The sequence below is a fragment of the Anomalospiza imberbis genome, chromosome Z (assembly GCF_031753505.1).
Source record: "Anomalospiza imberbis isolate Cuckoo-Finch-1a 21T00152 chromosome Z, ASM3175350v1, whole genome shotgun sequence".
Taxonomy (NCBI): Eukaryota; Metazoa; Chordata; class Aves; order Passeriformes; family Viduidae; genus Anomalospiza; species Anomalospiza imberbis.
Window position 1 is genome coordinate 30,983,584 of NC_089721.1, and position 15,768 is coordinate 30,999,351.

At 41.3% G+C, this 15,768-nt stretch overlaps 1 protein-coding gene across 1 annotated transcript in view; it reads right to left on the minus strand.

The window, feature by feature from the left end:
• Window positions 1–15,768, minus strand: part of CNTLN (centlein) — a 188,047-nt gene that overhangs the window by 145,652 nt on the left and 26,627 nt on the right. The window contains 2 exon segments of the mRNA XM_068177356.1: window positions 6,460–6,639; window positions 7,223–7,357. Coding sequence (XP_068033457.1) covers window positions 6,460–6,639; window positions 7,223–7,357 — 315 coding nt within the window.

Sequence of the window (15,768 nt, forward strand, 5' to 3'; positions counted from 1 at the left end):
CCCCATAATGTAAATTTACCAATGATCACGAATGGACATACTGAGGCTAGCAGCCCATTCAGACCCTTAATTTGGATAATATTCTTGGATTGTCTTGCTGGCTGGGGCCCGCCTAGTCCTAAGACTGGCGTGGCCACGCTTTGCAGCTCCCAGTGTGATGGCCACTTATGTGGTGGGATGACCATCACGTCTGCCCCTGTGTCCAACATCCCCTGAAGGTATGTAGAGCGCCCCTCGCACTTGAGTTTACACCATACGAGGGGTTTTTCCTCTCCCAACTTCCCAGCATAAAAGACTGAGAGTTCCAGGTCACTGCACAGAGCATGAGGAATAGGAATTGCCTGAGCAATAACCTGGCCCTTAGGCAGGAAGAGGGGAGGATGGACACAGCGTGCCACAAGATAGAAGAGCCTCGGATTAAGGGTGGAAATTACCGGAGGAACCTCTATCTCCAGTGGAGTGCTTTTTGTATCTCCGACCACGAGGTACCTGCAGTTCAGAAGGTCCTCCTTCCTCCTGGTTTCACAGCGGCAGATGTGCGATAGAACCTCTGCGTCTGCTATGAAGTAGTGCCAGTCCTGGGAACGAAAGTGGACAGAATTGGTGAGTCGGAGCCGATAAGGCTCCCCGATGTCAGTAGTTGAGAGATAGCTGCTTACAGATGGGACTAGATGGTGTATCGCGGCTCCTCTCACAGCACCACGACTTGCCTCATTTTTATCAGCACGCGAGGCAAGTGCACGTTCCTTTCCTAGTTTTTTGAGATTGTGGGGTTCCCGTCCCCCCTCCCTCTTCCCGCAGCCCCAGGTGGTATAGTCCTTAGAAGTGGGCAGCGATCCTGAAAATGGATCCCTCCTGATGGCAGTGGAAGCACCGGTGTGTGGATGGAAATTGCCTCGGAGCCGAGTTCCTTGGAGGAGCAGCAGCCGATGTGACCAGCTTTTCTTTGGGTCTCCTTGGGGCCTCCTCTTCCATCAGGTGCGATTTTAGGGTGCACTCCTCGATGATCTGGTCGAGGGTTGGCACTGGTGAAGCTGGCAGTGACAGGATGATTCTTTTGCACATGGTGTTGGCGTTCATGTGCACCGCTTCTAGGACTAGCCCGTCTCGGTGTTCAGGTCTCTCCACCCATCTCTCGACTGCTGCCCTGACCCGGTCTACAAAACCTACGAAAGGCTCCGCAACACCTTGTTTAATCGCTGTATAGGGAACCATTGGGTCCTTGGTGGGCATGCCCTGGAACGCACACACGCTCTGCTGCACCCGTGGACATGTCCAGCACGGCCGTTGGAATTACCCAAGCCTGAAGTTGCCCCTCATTCCATTCTCCTTCACCCACAAGATGGTCTAAAGTGATTGGCTCTTTCGCGAAATCCAGGCTATATGGCCCTTCTTGGATTTTGGGAAGCAGGTCTGCTGCCAGTTTCTTCCACCTCCTCTCCCACAGGCTGTATTCTGATGGGAGAAGCAGGCAGCTAAAGAGATGCTTAAGGTCTGCTGGCACTATGGTTCTAGAAGTTAAAGTTGCTTTTAAAATGCCCTTAAAAAAGTGTTTTTTTTGTCCAAAACCGTGTGATGTTTTGCAGACCTCTTTTACTGATTCATAGGGAAGGGGTGTCCACATAGGGTTTTCCCCTCCCCTGGTGTAGGAGGCTGGAGTGCGGAGCGACTGCTCGACTTCATAGATTGGGCCCCGTCCCCTCCCTACCCCCCTCCTCCCCGGGTATCCGAAGAGCGGAAGGATGTGGGGTGCGAGGGACAAGGTGGACAGGGCGGGGAGAACCTTCTCCCTGGGACAGCGGGGCAGAGGTGACAGAGCCCTCTCTGTCGGGGGAGGGTGGGGCAGATGTTGCAGCAGGCAGGACATGGAAGAAGGGAACGCCCACCTGAGGGGGAACAGGGGGAGGGGTGGCAACCCGATGCCTGGAGTGGGCGGTGCCCACAGCCACAGGGAAGCAGGAGGGGGTGGGGTCAAAGGTGGGGATACAGGGAACAAAGGAGAGAAAAGGGTTGTGGGGAGGAAAAACTCTTCCATGTGGCCATCCTCCATCTTGGGACGAAAAAGACCCTGACCACATGGCCACAGCTTCCTCAGGGGAACAAAGAAAAGGGTTCAAGGAAACAGGACTGCGTGGTGTAGCACCAGAACTGGGATTTCTGACCGGGAAAAGGGGATTGGAAAAGGGGTTTGGAGTTGGTTCCTCAGCGAAGTAGCTAATTTCACCAAGGAGGGGACGCCGGGGGGGGGCTCGGGGGAGCCAGGAGCATGGTCCACGTCTGTGGAGCTGCCCTGCACCTGACAGCGGCAGAATACTCCCCCCTGCCTACCGGGGTTAGGGGAAAAAGGGGTAGGAGAGAAGGATGGGGAAACGGGTTTAGGGGAAGCAAGTTTTTCTCGATGGCTCTTTCCCTTCCCGGCTCGCGTTCCGCATGGACTCTGTTTTTACAACTTCTGATATTAACAGATGGACCTTGGGGAAGCAGTCTTTCACAGAGGGATCCCTGTCAATTCCTTCTGCTAACCTGGCTCCCACCCGCTCCCAGAACTCTGTTTTGTGAGCATCCTCCATGGTTAAGCATGGGAAGGATAAGCACAACCACCGTACAAACTGTTTAACTGAACTTTTGGGGTAGGGGCCCTTCACCGATAAAATTCCCTTAATTTGGGCATAGAATTCCCTTTGTTGGGTAGATAGCATGGTCTCCACGCTATTTCTACCCACAACCTCACCCCGGTGCAGAAAAAGCGGAAAAAAATCCAAAAAACGCGAAAGACCCCAGCAGCCGCTGCTCACGCTGCGCGCTGCATGTTCTGTACCCTCAGAAACGCGGCAGAGCCCACCCACATGAAGGGGAGTATTAGCTGGATACCCCCCACCGCTAAATACCCACCAAACCGGAATCTGCGCAAATAAAAGCTGCTATCAGGGTCTTCTTTCCCGGGAAGCGTCCGTTCTTCGGCTTTCCGTGGCCGTGAATGGTTGTGCTTCCAGTCCCACGCGGGAAAACACGGCGTGATTTCCTGTGGGTGGCGGAGACGTTACTGACTTACTTTAGGGGGACTCTTCTCCCGTTTTCAGTCCGGCACGGAGCACTTTTCTGTCGTGGACCGCAACCCTGCGGTGGTGGCGGCGGTTTTCCACATGGACCGCACTTGCTCGTCTCAGCAGCGGTGCTCACTGGTCGGCGGTGTGGCTTCGCGGCCGCGGTGATCTCTCTGCACGGTTCCCAGGTGGTCCGCGGTGACTCCCTGCCTGCTCCACAGCTTTGTACTGGCCGTGGCTCCTATGTTGGCCACCACTTGCGGCAATGTCTTACTTTTCTTGGCCCCAGTCAGCTCTCGAGCGCCTGGTTTGGGCGTCTCGGCTTTTTGTCGGGGTCGGGGCTTGCCACAATTCCCGGGTGCTTCTGCTGCTGCACTCCGGGGTGGGCTGCTGGCCACGCTTTACTGTCGTCGTGAGGGAGGAAACGAAGAGGCAGGGAATTCGTCCAAATCCATCCGCGTGGTGGCTGGATGCTTCATTGGCTGCGAGAGCTGTGATGGAGAAGCTGCAGCCCGCTCCCGACTTCGCATGGACGAATATGGCAGCAAGCATGGAGCAGAGTGGGATTTTATAAGGGGTGGGCCAAGGGAGGCGCAAGCCCCCTTTGCCCAATGGGGGCAGGCTATGAGGGTGTGACGTGGGCTGGGATGGCAAACGGGGACGCGACAGGGGCAGACATGGGCTCCGGGACAAATGGGGTTGCGAGGTCAGGGTAACTGAACACAGAACCGGCAAACTAACAAAGATCAGAACCCCTAATCTGAACCCAAATCCAGTATGCAACACAAAGACTCAAGTCAACTTTCTGTAGACTGTACATTATTTATATGAAGGTACATACAGCAAAGTAAAAACAGTATTGTCAGCCTTTTAACCACCTTATCAGTTATTCTCCAGTTAACCCGTCTCACACTGATTTCAGCAAATATGACAAAACTTTAAAGAAAAGTTCTTTAAAAGGACAAACTATCTATAGCAGCTTTTCCTTTCTCTCAATTTGAAGAAGTTGCATTTTATACCTGGTTATTGTAGGTTACAATAACAACCAGTCTTCAAAAGTGAGAAGTGGCGCTTTTATTCAGTGGAAATGGTTTAAAGACAGGAAAAAAAAGGCTAACACTTCAGCCATTTTGCAGGTGACTACTTTTCCTAAGAAGCAATCTGTGATTTAGATCTCACATTTCTACCATCTAATACACATTTTAAAGGCAATGTTGGGCTAGCTTAATTTGATAAAGATTATTTTTATTCTTTCAGTTGAGAGTAACGTGGATAACATCTATATACAACACATCTTTAAGACTGTTAAATGCCGTGTCTATTACTGAAAAACATGTACAAAAAGATGCTGATTCAACTCCCAAATTAAAGGGTGAGAGGCAGCCAACATTCTCAGCACCCCTGGATGCAGTTAATTTCAGGCAGTCCCAATGGATGTGTACCACTAAAGTTCTCTCGGGTATCTTCTAACACATCCACTCTCAGTAACTCACACTGAAGTCTGTCTCTAGGCACAAACTTTTGGGGACACCTTGGAGAAGACTTAGGCAAAGACAGTAGTAAATAGCTCTGCTGTTTCTATTAACTTTTGTTATTAATTCATCATTCCATTTCAGCAGCAGCTCCCCATTTTCCTTGTTCAGATTTTCACCAATAAGCAGTTCCAAGAAATTCTAGTTGTATCAGTCATTATTTGCAACTCTCAACTACACATAGGATACCACCACCCTTCAGTGTCCAGACAATATTTCTGAACTATCCCCCTAAAGCTTTCACTGTTTCCACTTCCTGAATACTGTTTTTTATCTGCATCCTACACCAGAGTCTAGTGGTGAGATCTGTTAAGCCAAGTTGATCTCCTGAGACACCCACATTTTTTTTCTGAAGTGGACCATACTTGGGCTTGGAGGAAGCTGTCTTTAAAGACATAGATTTCCTGAATTCTTTACCCTTCAAAACTGCCTCTCACAGGATTCCACCTACAAATTCCCTGAACATCTGAAGACTCTGCTTCTTAACTCCAGGGCTATACAGCACTACTTTCCTTCCATCACTGTCTCGAAGTCTTGGCCTTGACAACTTCATGGTCATTATAGCCAAGACTGCAAATGATTATTATCTTCTTAGCAAGTTCCTCCTAGTTTGTAAACTGCAAATCTCTGTGATATCCCTGGCTGTTTCAAGCAACACCCATCCCTAGAAGTACTCTCTTTCACACTCTAGACACAAACTTAACCTGCTTATAACACCTCTCTGAAACACCAACACTACTAATTCCCATCCCTACAATCACCCAGCTCTTTCCTTCATAAGCCGGGAAGATAGAGACATAGAAGTTATTCTGACTGTATTCATTAAAGGGATGGGTAACAGATTTTCAACAACTTGTCTAATATTACAAGCACTACATTTGACCACTTAAAACTATTTTATCAGTTTGGCACTCACTAGATTTTTCTCTCCCAAGAATCAACGAATCATTTCTTGTCCTAGGATCTATAATCCTTCCATCATGACCAGTCTGAAGAAGTCAATTTGCGAAAACTTTACTTCATATGTTAAGAGATCTGAATTAAGCTCTTTCAGAAGAGTTTCCATCACCACAACAGTCCAAAAATAGCTATTGCAGGAAAAAAAGGGCATTTCTGGGTGAGGTGTTAATTAGATAGTTATTGCAATGAATGTACTTCAATCATGTAAAAGAACACAGCACTGTAAGTGTACATTCATCATGCAAACAAAAAGAATCCACTACCTAGATGCATATATAAGCAGCTGTTGAACTAAGATTAGCCATGTTTGTGGCTCATTTCTTGGAGGAATTTAAAAAACACTAGCCAATTTCCACAAGGAAACAAGAAAAAGTATGATTTAAATAAAACAGAAAAGGCTCTGTACGGTGCACTCAGTTATTTTTCTTTTTTGCTTTATCATGAACTATGAAAATAACTTGTTAATATATTATAAGCAATAACAACAATCCTCACACAATAGAGACCTTTGGAGGCTAGGGCACAATTTATTTGGAACTACATATTCTTCCAAAACAACAAAGATTAAGTTTACTGCAACAAGATTATAGGTAAGTAAATTACAAATCAAGAAAAAAAATTGTGGTAATACTTTTAAGCTGTTATTATTTCACACTTACATTTATATATATATAAATCTCAATGTACAGCCTCTTTTATTTTTTAATGATTACATTTTAAGATGACTATTTGAAGTCAGATTCCTGCTTTGCGGCATCAATTTTTAAAAAGCTGTGGGTCTTAAGTGATAGAATGTAAATGAATGCAAGTCCCCACTGGTAGATTTGAATATATAACTTGCTATTTAAAGAAAATAACTTGTAGTGAAATGTCTGGAGAAGTTAATTCTCAAATAACATCCAGGAGTCCGTTCCACTTCATACCTTTATTCTGGTATCATTGCCACATTTTTCTTTTTTCCATTGTGTTCCCTGCTTCCTCAGTTTCTCCAGGTCACTTAGCAGGTCAGCACAGCATATATTTAATCCCTTATTTTCCTCCTCCAGATTTTTTATAACCAGTCTGTTTTGCTCTTCCTTTTTCTGTGCACACTCCTCGGTGTCCTGTAGAACAGTACCACAAGGGCCGATAAACAAAAAAGTGAGAACTAATCAGCAAATATAAACTGTGCAGTTTTACCCTCACAGCAGCTTCTATATTTGATGGCCAAGGTCACCTGTGCACTTTTATTGGCCTCTTTCATGCAGGTGGAATGGTCATATTTTTTAGCTGGATGACAGCTTTGATGAGTACACATTTGCAAAGAGCCCATTAATTGATCAAGCTGCCTTTGATGCTGTCCCCAGCTATTTTTGAGACCCACACAGACATATCCTCCCAGACCTCAGCTTTATCAATTAATAATGCCAGTCCCATCAGAATCTAATTACAAGAAGCCACATCTTCACACTTCTACTTTCTTTGCTCCATTTCCATCATTAACTATTTATCTGAAAGTTATAAAGCTTGGATTCTTGGCTTTAAAGCATCTTTCTCAGTTGGTATGTGAGAAAACAATAAGGTATAGCAAGGCCTAAGGCAATTTTTTTCTCCAAGCTTGTCACTTTCTCTGCCACAAAGGCTGACACTGCTTAAAGAACTACTTCAAAGCTACAGTCTTACAAAACTCTGTACAAGTCAATATACCTTAAGTTCTTGGCTTTTATCTTTAAATTTCTGGTTCAAGTTACCAAATTCATTCTTCAAACGGGTATTTTCCTCATCCACAGCACTTTTTCTCTGCATTAAGCTGTTTATCTCCTGCTGCTGTCCTGTGAGCCTCTATTAAAAAAAAAAAAAAACCCAAACCTGTTCATAGACAAAAAGCAAGCACAAAGGAGCATGCATGTTCTGTGTTTTAGGCCTACGAAATGTAACTATCTAACATATGCAGCTTTTACAGCATTATTTTAATTCCATTAGTACTTTAATCATACTCAAAGCTGAAGGACTGTAAGACACAGTAATGCAAATGAGGAAAAAAATACCCTGCTGCTACCGAATAAAGAAGCCTATAAATGCAGAACAGAATGGAAATTACTCAGTGAACTTATGCAATAACAGTCATTTACAGAAGTTGTACCTATGTTTATGGTTTAAGAATGCATTAGAATAGTGTTTAACTTGCACTTACAGCACATCAAAAATCAAGCCAGAGCTGAATTCAAAATTCTGCAGAATTTCCAGAATTTGTCATAGTAAAGAGAAATTACTATTGAGGGAGGCTACCACAATGATTATGATACAAAATACTTGTAAAGATAATTAAGTCTGGCTGAATTTGCAGCTCAAGGAAAATAACACAACATTGCTCATCACATACTATAGGTTAGTTCACCCACATACAGAAAATCTCACTGTGGTAAAATAAGAACTTCAAATTTCTGCAATAATTTAATTTGATTCTCATGACACTTGCATTAAACACTCTCACTCTTCAATGCCTATTAGAACTCTATCTTTTTCTCCAACAGTCTGCTTTAATTCCACATTCTGTTGTGTCCCATCTCTTTCTAAATCAACACGGCTTTAATCTATAATATTTCTGTAACAGTGACAACATAACTGTGGTATGAAACTGATAAAACTTTCATGTCGATACTGAAGTGTAACTGCTTTGCTTTTAATACACAAGCTAAAATCAAGTGTGTATAGAAACATAAAAAATCATCAACAAGACAATAATCCTCTAGATTATTCTACAGTACATCTGATGATATATGGAGGTTTTCAGTGTCTAAAGCTTACATCTGGTTCATAAGTATGTCAGACAAAAAATAATGAAAATATGCTTAGCAAAAACATGCAAAACAGTACATTTGAAGTCACATTTCACCATTCAAAAGACAAAACATTTGTTCTTTGGATGTATTATTACACTTACAGTAATAAACTGTTGCTGGCAGAAATTATTTAGCTGAATCTTTAAAAAGGTGTGTGTCCACATTACTATGGAAAGCATCAGTAATTTTGTTACCCTCCCATTCCCCAGGTCCTCATGGAATTGGAAGAAGCAGCTCCTTCGAGTCTTCCTTCTAGCTCATTACTACTTACTTAACATTTATCAAAATAAAAGTCTGTACTTGGAGACACCCTAAAAACATCATAAAAATCTCACCAATCTGAAAGAGACTCTTGGCTCTGAGCTAAAAATTCACACACACATTTTTTATAAAAGCTCCAGCTCTTTAAGGCATCTAATTTCTGAGTACACAGGTACATCATACTAATACTTAGTTTCATTATACACTGGGCAGAAACTAGGAAGCATATGTGTACTTGTGAAGTGAAATCAGAGATATTTGGGTTCTGTCTTAAATGGGATGTTTGCCAGCAATTTGGAGAATGAATAGAGACAGGATGGTACAAAAGTGCAACTAGCTATTTCAAATGTTTGTTTTGTATTGCTCAAATTAAGTTTCCAACTGAAATAAACTACTTACGGTGAATACTCAGAATAGTCAGACAGGTTATCCTGAATCAGACTTCCACACTAATTACTTATCTCCACAACTGAATTGTAACTTAACACTTGAAAACAATCAAAAGGCAAATATACCACATCAAGCATTAAGCAGCAAACTCACCTGAGTAGTCTACAAAGCCATCTACTGCAGCACTACTGAAACATTATCTAGGTGACTTACACTTGCATAGAAAAGAAATCCTGTCATGTTTCAAAGTGTTTTTCTGGGGTACCACTTTGCATGCTCTTATCTTTTCCTCTAAATGAATTGATCTTTTACTGTCCTATCTGCTTATTTCACATGCTTATATAGAAGGGAAAAAAACCAGAAGTATCATTCAGGAGCTGTGACTGGGTAGAAATAAGGGTCATATAAAGGAATCTTCTGAGATATAGACAATTAAGTAAATTATCATCTGCCCTTTCCTGTGCAGCTCTTTTCGTACTTTGTTTCCTCAATCTATATATTACATCATATAATAGGAGAGTTAAGATTGATTTCTTACTGCAGAGAACATAAGCAGTGCTCCTAAAAGATTACCCTATTCTGGTAGGCAAGTGAAACAGCAGGGGGAAAAAACATACCTGATCAACACACGGGGCAACCTCCTACATGAGGTTATTTTGACAGATTTCACTAGGTAAAACACCCATCAGGAATTAATCTATTCCCATAGTATCTACTGATTTTTGTCTAGATAATATATAGACAGTCTGACACTACACAAGAACAATCTTAATTTACACTTAGAGTTGACTCAGTCATACTTGTTTGAATACAACAGGGCAAAAGCAATGCTTGACAGCTTGGTGGTCAAGAACCATAAAAACCATCATGTAACTAAGGCATCTAAAGCACACTTCAACAAACTTTCCAGAAAGAAAACTATTCTAAAGTGAATTTGCTCCAATGAAAACCAAAATAAACTGATTTTACCCTCCTTGTATTCTGGAAAGAATCAAAGAGTATCCCCTGTATACTGCTGGAGCCCAGAGCGCTCCAGGCAACAGTACATATAAAAAACCACTGTGACCTGGTGGAGCAGACCTTTTGATGTCTCAGAGGACTGTCATTTCTGAATTCATTTTCATCCTTTCCCATGGCATCTCTTTACTTATAGCACCATACAATTTTTTTTCTTCCACAATACGTTGTGTACTGGCAAATACTATTTCTTTTTTAAATATCTTCATAGTAATCTGAAGAGGAAGCAAAATCACATACCAAGCCAAACTGAAAAAATCTGCTATGAAAATAATAGATCAAAACCAAAAGGTGACAATAGCCCTTTCTTGTCATGGCGCTGAATACATCAATCTTTTCATGGCAGTAGGATGTTAAAATTATCTCTCCATATGTCATATGAATAGACACAAATAAAAAGGTTTAAATAAAAACCTTGGTTTTACCCATTGTGAATTTAGACGGTACAGTACTGGATGGAGACAGTGAAAGTGGAAACAAAAGCAACTCCTTAATGCTAGATAGTCTAACTCCCAAAAAAAATGTGAGTTAGGATACAACTACCAGAAGTTACGTACTGTTTGATATTGCAGATATCATCACTGAAACTCCAGTCTTTAGTGAAATATTTTTTAATCTGCTAAATAAAAAGCATGTGAAAAACTATGTAACAACAGCTGTACATGTTATTATTGCCTTAAGTGCTTTCCAAATTTTCATATTCTGGGAGCTGAGTAAAAAAAATTTGGAAAAACCAACCCCTAATTCTGCATTTTGAAATCAATCAGACTGCACTACTAAACGAGTACTGCATAGCTGCCTCTATACAGGCTGATAAAATGTAAGTAAGAGAGGGTTTTATTTCATGTGAAGAAGTTAACTCAAACTGGAGTAAAAACAATCTAGGAGAAACACAAAACTGACATATCCTTCAGTGTTGCTGCTAATACAGAAATGCAACAACACACTGGGTGCTGAAGCACTTCAAGAAAAAATTCAAATCTATGCACCGCAATATTAAAGAAGTCAATCTATGAATGCAACAAAGGGGCATAGATTTGATTTCTACTATCAAAAAGGATCATGGTAACAAATAAATATTAAATTCTGTGCTTTCTTTATTGCATTCTTTATCAGAAGCTTTCACTGTATAGTAGTCCACTTCTAATACACCACATAGGAAAAAAAAAGGTAAAATTAACATAAACAGATGAAAAACTGAAGTACTGAAAACACTGACATTATTTGAGGAAATCCTGACATCTTCTGCAGAAACTAAATTAATTTAGTAATTAAATTATTTTATTAAAATTAAATGCAGAAATATAATTCCTTTTAAAGTTCTTCTCAGAATTGCTACTTCAACATTTTGTGGCATATTTTCTCCCTTTCATCATCTTTTTTCCCTCACCAGGTAGTTGAGGTTGACTTATCACACTTCTAAGTTCTCCTCTCCTTCCAACTCCTGCTTTCATTTCTAGCAGGAATCTAACAGTAAGTATACACCACTAAAAATGCTCCAGTAACATTTTATACTTTCCCTTGATTAGGCTTTCTTAAATGTTTCTCCATATTTTTTTCAACTTTATTAATCCTCATGATTCTTGAACCTCTTTATGCACATTTAACAAAAAGCGTTGCTAGTCATATTCTCATACAGTCCTCCAAAATAAAGAAAAAAAAAAGAAAAAACCTAACCAAAGAAATTAACTTTTTTTCATCTCATGACTTCTAGATTAGATAGATCTAGATCTAATCTAGATTAGATTCTTAAATTATTTTCAGATGTAGGACAAACAGAAGTTCAATGCAAATAGTTCACAAAAAGGTAACCATATGCTATGAGTGCCATCAGATGCATTCTGCAGTCTGTACAGTGTCCTTTTGGAGTCTGAACGATAACAGTTAGTTATGATATAAAATATGAGTTATTTTTAAATCCACACCTCTCTAGAAGTAAAACACCAACAGTGCTACCCGATTCTACTGCAGACAGATTCTAGAGCATACAGAGCTAAAGTACTCACAGCCAAATATTCAACTTAAAACTTGACTCTTAACAAGGATGAAAAAAATAATGGAAATAGCAACAGACATATAATGCATTTAAATGTAATACATGTAACGGTATTTTGAGTGCATATCCCATTTTTAATTATTATTACTTTTCATTCCCAACCTTCTGCCAGAACAATCTTAAACAAACTAAAAATGCAACCACAAATAGAGAGTAACTGAAGTGGGGGAGTTCAGTTGATTTTCATGCCACCAAAGTTTGTTCTTCCTTGTCCAATCCCATGCTATCCAGGATTCCATGAGATAAACCAATTTAAGAAATGGTTTCTGAGAAAAAGAAGTATTAACCTGCAAGCAGGTATCTATAAATCCATTCCAAAATGAATGACAAATTCTGAATGTCTATTTCTATCAGTATGAGACATGAAATACAATATGGTAAATTAGAGATGAATACAAGGAAAAACATTTTTATAGTCTATTAAAATGTTCTTTCATACCATATACGTGCTGTTGGAAAAGGACAGGTCTGTTTTGCAGGCAGTAGAAAAGAAAATCAAGATTCTTTAAAGCATTTTTAAGAGGATCAAGTAAAATGGTTCTACAGAGAAGCAAACCAGAAATATGAGCAGCTGACTTCATCCTGCAGGTGGTGAATATGTACTTACTTCTCTATTAGTCAGCGTTGCTCCTGAATTCTCACCTGACCCATAGATTAAGGAAGGGTAAAACAGCATAATCTATTATAAACACCATGTTCCCTATTGCCCTCTTTGGACTTCTCTGGTGTGATTAATTTGGTATCTTCAGCAAAGTTTGCTCTCTTAATCGAAACACTTGACAGGATTTTTCAGTACCTGAATATGTGGTGGAAATAAACTGTGGCTGTATGCAACTCTAGCACCACACTTTCACTAGCAGCAACGGAACCATCTCTTACAAGCAACCTACTGAGTAGGTCACAGCATCGAAAAAACTATATTTTTGATGCGCACCATCTCCTTTCCACTCATGCTGCTCCTTACAACTCCACTGCAGGACACTTCTCTCATTCACTAAAACAAAGCTTTACTAATATTTTCCTCAATACCTTATGATGCTTTTTATCCTTTTCACTCAGTTCCTTCTGTTGCATGGGTATAATGCAAGGAATCACTGCCAGCAGCTGCATTTTTGCACCAACAAGGGAGCCAAACTCTGTTTCTGGCACATGTGGTTTTCCACAATAGGTTTTTCATCTCTGAAACAAGGAATACAGAAGCTCCTTGCCCTGAGAAGGGGAAATATTTAGAGGCAGATTTTGCAAAAACACACCTCTAATTTGTAAATGAGACAGCATTTTGTCAAAACAGAAAACCTGTAGCTCCGTAATAAATTCAGCATCAATACCAAGCAATATAGCATGTATTCCAGTAATGCACCTGCTACACTTAGAAATTGACTGTCAATTTTATTGTACTGAGCTTTCAGGAAAACTGCAGTAAATACTGACAATACAATCTAACAGTCTTGCCACAGCTAGTGATTCTCTGCACCAGGACAGATTAGATTTTCTATACAACCCATAGCACAGTGCTGTACAGCAACACTGCCTAATAAACGTAGTCTCTGTTCTTTCCTCTTTCCTTAGCAGCTCTACTCTGAAACAGCAGCAGCACAGCCTTCTAGGTCAGAAAACAGAAAATTCAAATTATCTTTCTATCTGCTCTACTAGTTTCAAATCAAAACCAATATCCCACTAAGTGAGCTTTTGTCTTATCTTCATTGAAGAGCACAATCTTGATGTAACCAGGCTAAGATTTTTTTTCTATGCTTTCCTCTCCAGCAAGGCTTATACAAGGTCCTCAAAGTGAGTTAGCTTTGTAGAAGAGTGTATCATGATCTGAGATCTACAGGAATCGATACCTACCAGCATCCTTGCCTGACACAGCAGTACTTCATTACACTCCTATACATCAATGCTGCCAGATCAGGTGAAGTAAATATAGAACAGCTGTTGCTGTGATCACCTCTTCTGACAAGCTCCTTCCAAAGTGTTGTCAGCAGATTCATAATGCCAGAACCTAATCTCACAGGGCACTGCCTGCTTCTTTCTGCTACTTGATCCTTGAAGTATAACCATTTTCTTGACTTCCAGGAAATCTGCCTGTATTCAAGTAAGAAGCCACAATATATGGAAACTTCATCACCAAATGTCCTTAGACAGGGAATAAAATCCAACCATCTTAAAACCATACTGACTTTAGAACTAAAAAAAAAAAAAAAAAAAAAAGTGTCACTACAATGACCAACTAATATACCAAAAACAGTAAAAAAGTTAGTATCTTATACAGTAAAAGCAGATTCCATTGGCTATAGAAACCATTTTTAGCTCAGATAAAAGGCTACTCTGCTTTGACATTCACTGACTACATGATAACTATTCTGGCCTGAAAAAGAAAATTCCCAAGTAGACACTAGCTGACAAGAGGATTTATGAGCTCATGAATGTAACCTCCCTCTTCTTTCCAGGTTTGACTACTGAGCTCTGCTCAATATTCAAGAAGTCACATATTTCAAATTAGTGTACTGGGCAGGGGACAAGAGACATCACATTTCTTTGGTTACTTTTCATTCTTCTGTCTAATCCAAGTGCAGGTACCATCTCTGTAGAAACACCACTAAAAAAAATATGAAGGCTGAGTAATAAAGACCCAGAAGCTTTAGCCAGCTTCAGGAATGGCTACTCATATGAATTATGGAAGAGGTAAGGCATAGATTTACAGCACACCTGTACAAACACCCAAAACAGCGTCTTTTCTGCAGAATTAAGTAGGAAAAAGTTAAGTTTATTCACAGAATTCACAGAATGTCTGGGCTGGAAGAGACCTTCAAGATCATCGAGTCCAACCCATGCCCTAGTACCTCAACTAGATCATGGCATTGAGTGCCATATCCAGTCTTTTTTTAAACACATCCAGGGATGGTGATTCCACCACCTCCCCAGGCAGTCCATTCAAGTACTTTATCACCCTTTCTGTAAAAAACTTTTTCCTAATATCCAACCTATATTTCCCTTGATGCAGCTTGAGACTGTGTCCTCTTGTTCTGTCAGTTGCTGCCTGGTGAAAGAGGTCAACCCCCACCTGACTACAACTACCCTTCAGGAAGTTGAAGAGAGCAATAAGGTCACCTCTGAGTCTCCTTTTCTCCAGGCTAAACAACCCCAGCTCCCTCAGTCGTTCCTCATAGGGCTTGTGTTCCAAGCCCTTCACCAGCCTTGCTGCCCTCCTCTGAACATGCTCAAGCACCTCAACATCCTTCTTAAACTGAGGGGCCCAGAACTAGACACAGCACTCAAGGTGTGGCCTCACCAGCACAGAGTACAGCGGAAGAATGACCTCCCTGATCCTGCTGGCCACACTATTCCTGATACAGACCAGGATGCCATTGACCTTCTTGGCCACCAGGGCACACTGGTGCCTCATGCACACTGGTGCCTCATGGGCACAGTCCAGCCACACTGTCCCCAGCCTATAACGTTGCAGGGCATTATTGTGACCAAAATGCAGTACCCAGCACTTGGACTTATTAAACTTCATCCCATTGGACTCTGCCCATCCATCCAGCTGATCCAGGTCTCTCTGCAGAGCCCTTCCTCCTTCCGGTAAATCAACACAAGCTCCCAGCTTAGTGTCATCTGCAAATTTACTAATGAAAGACTCAATTCCCTCATCCATGTCATCAATAAAAATATTGAACAGAACT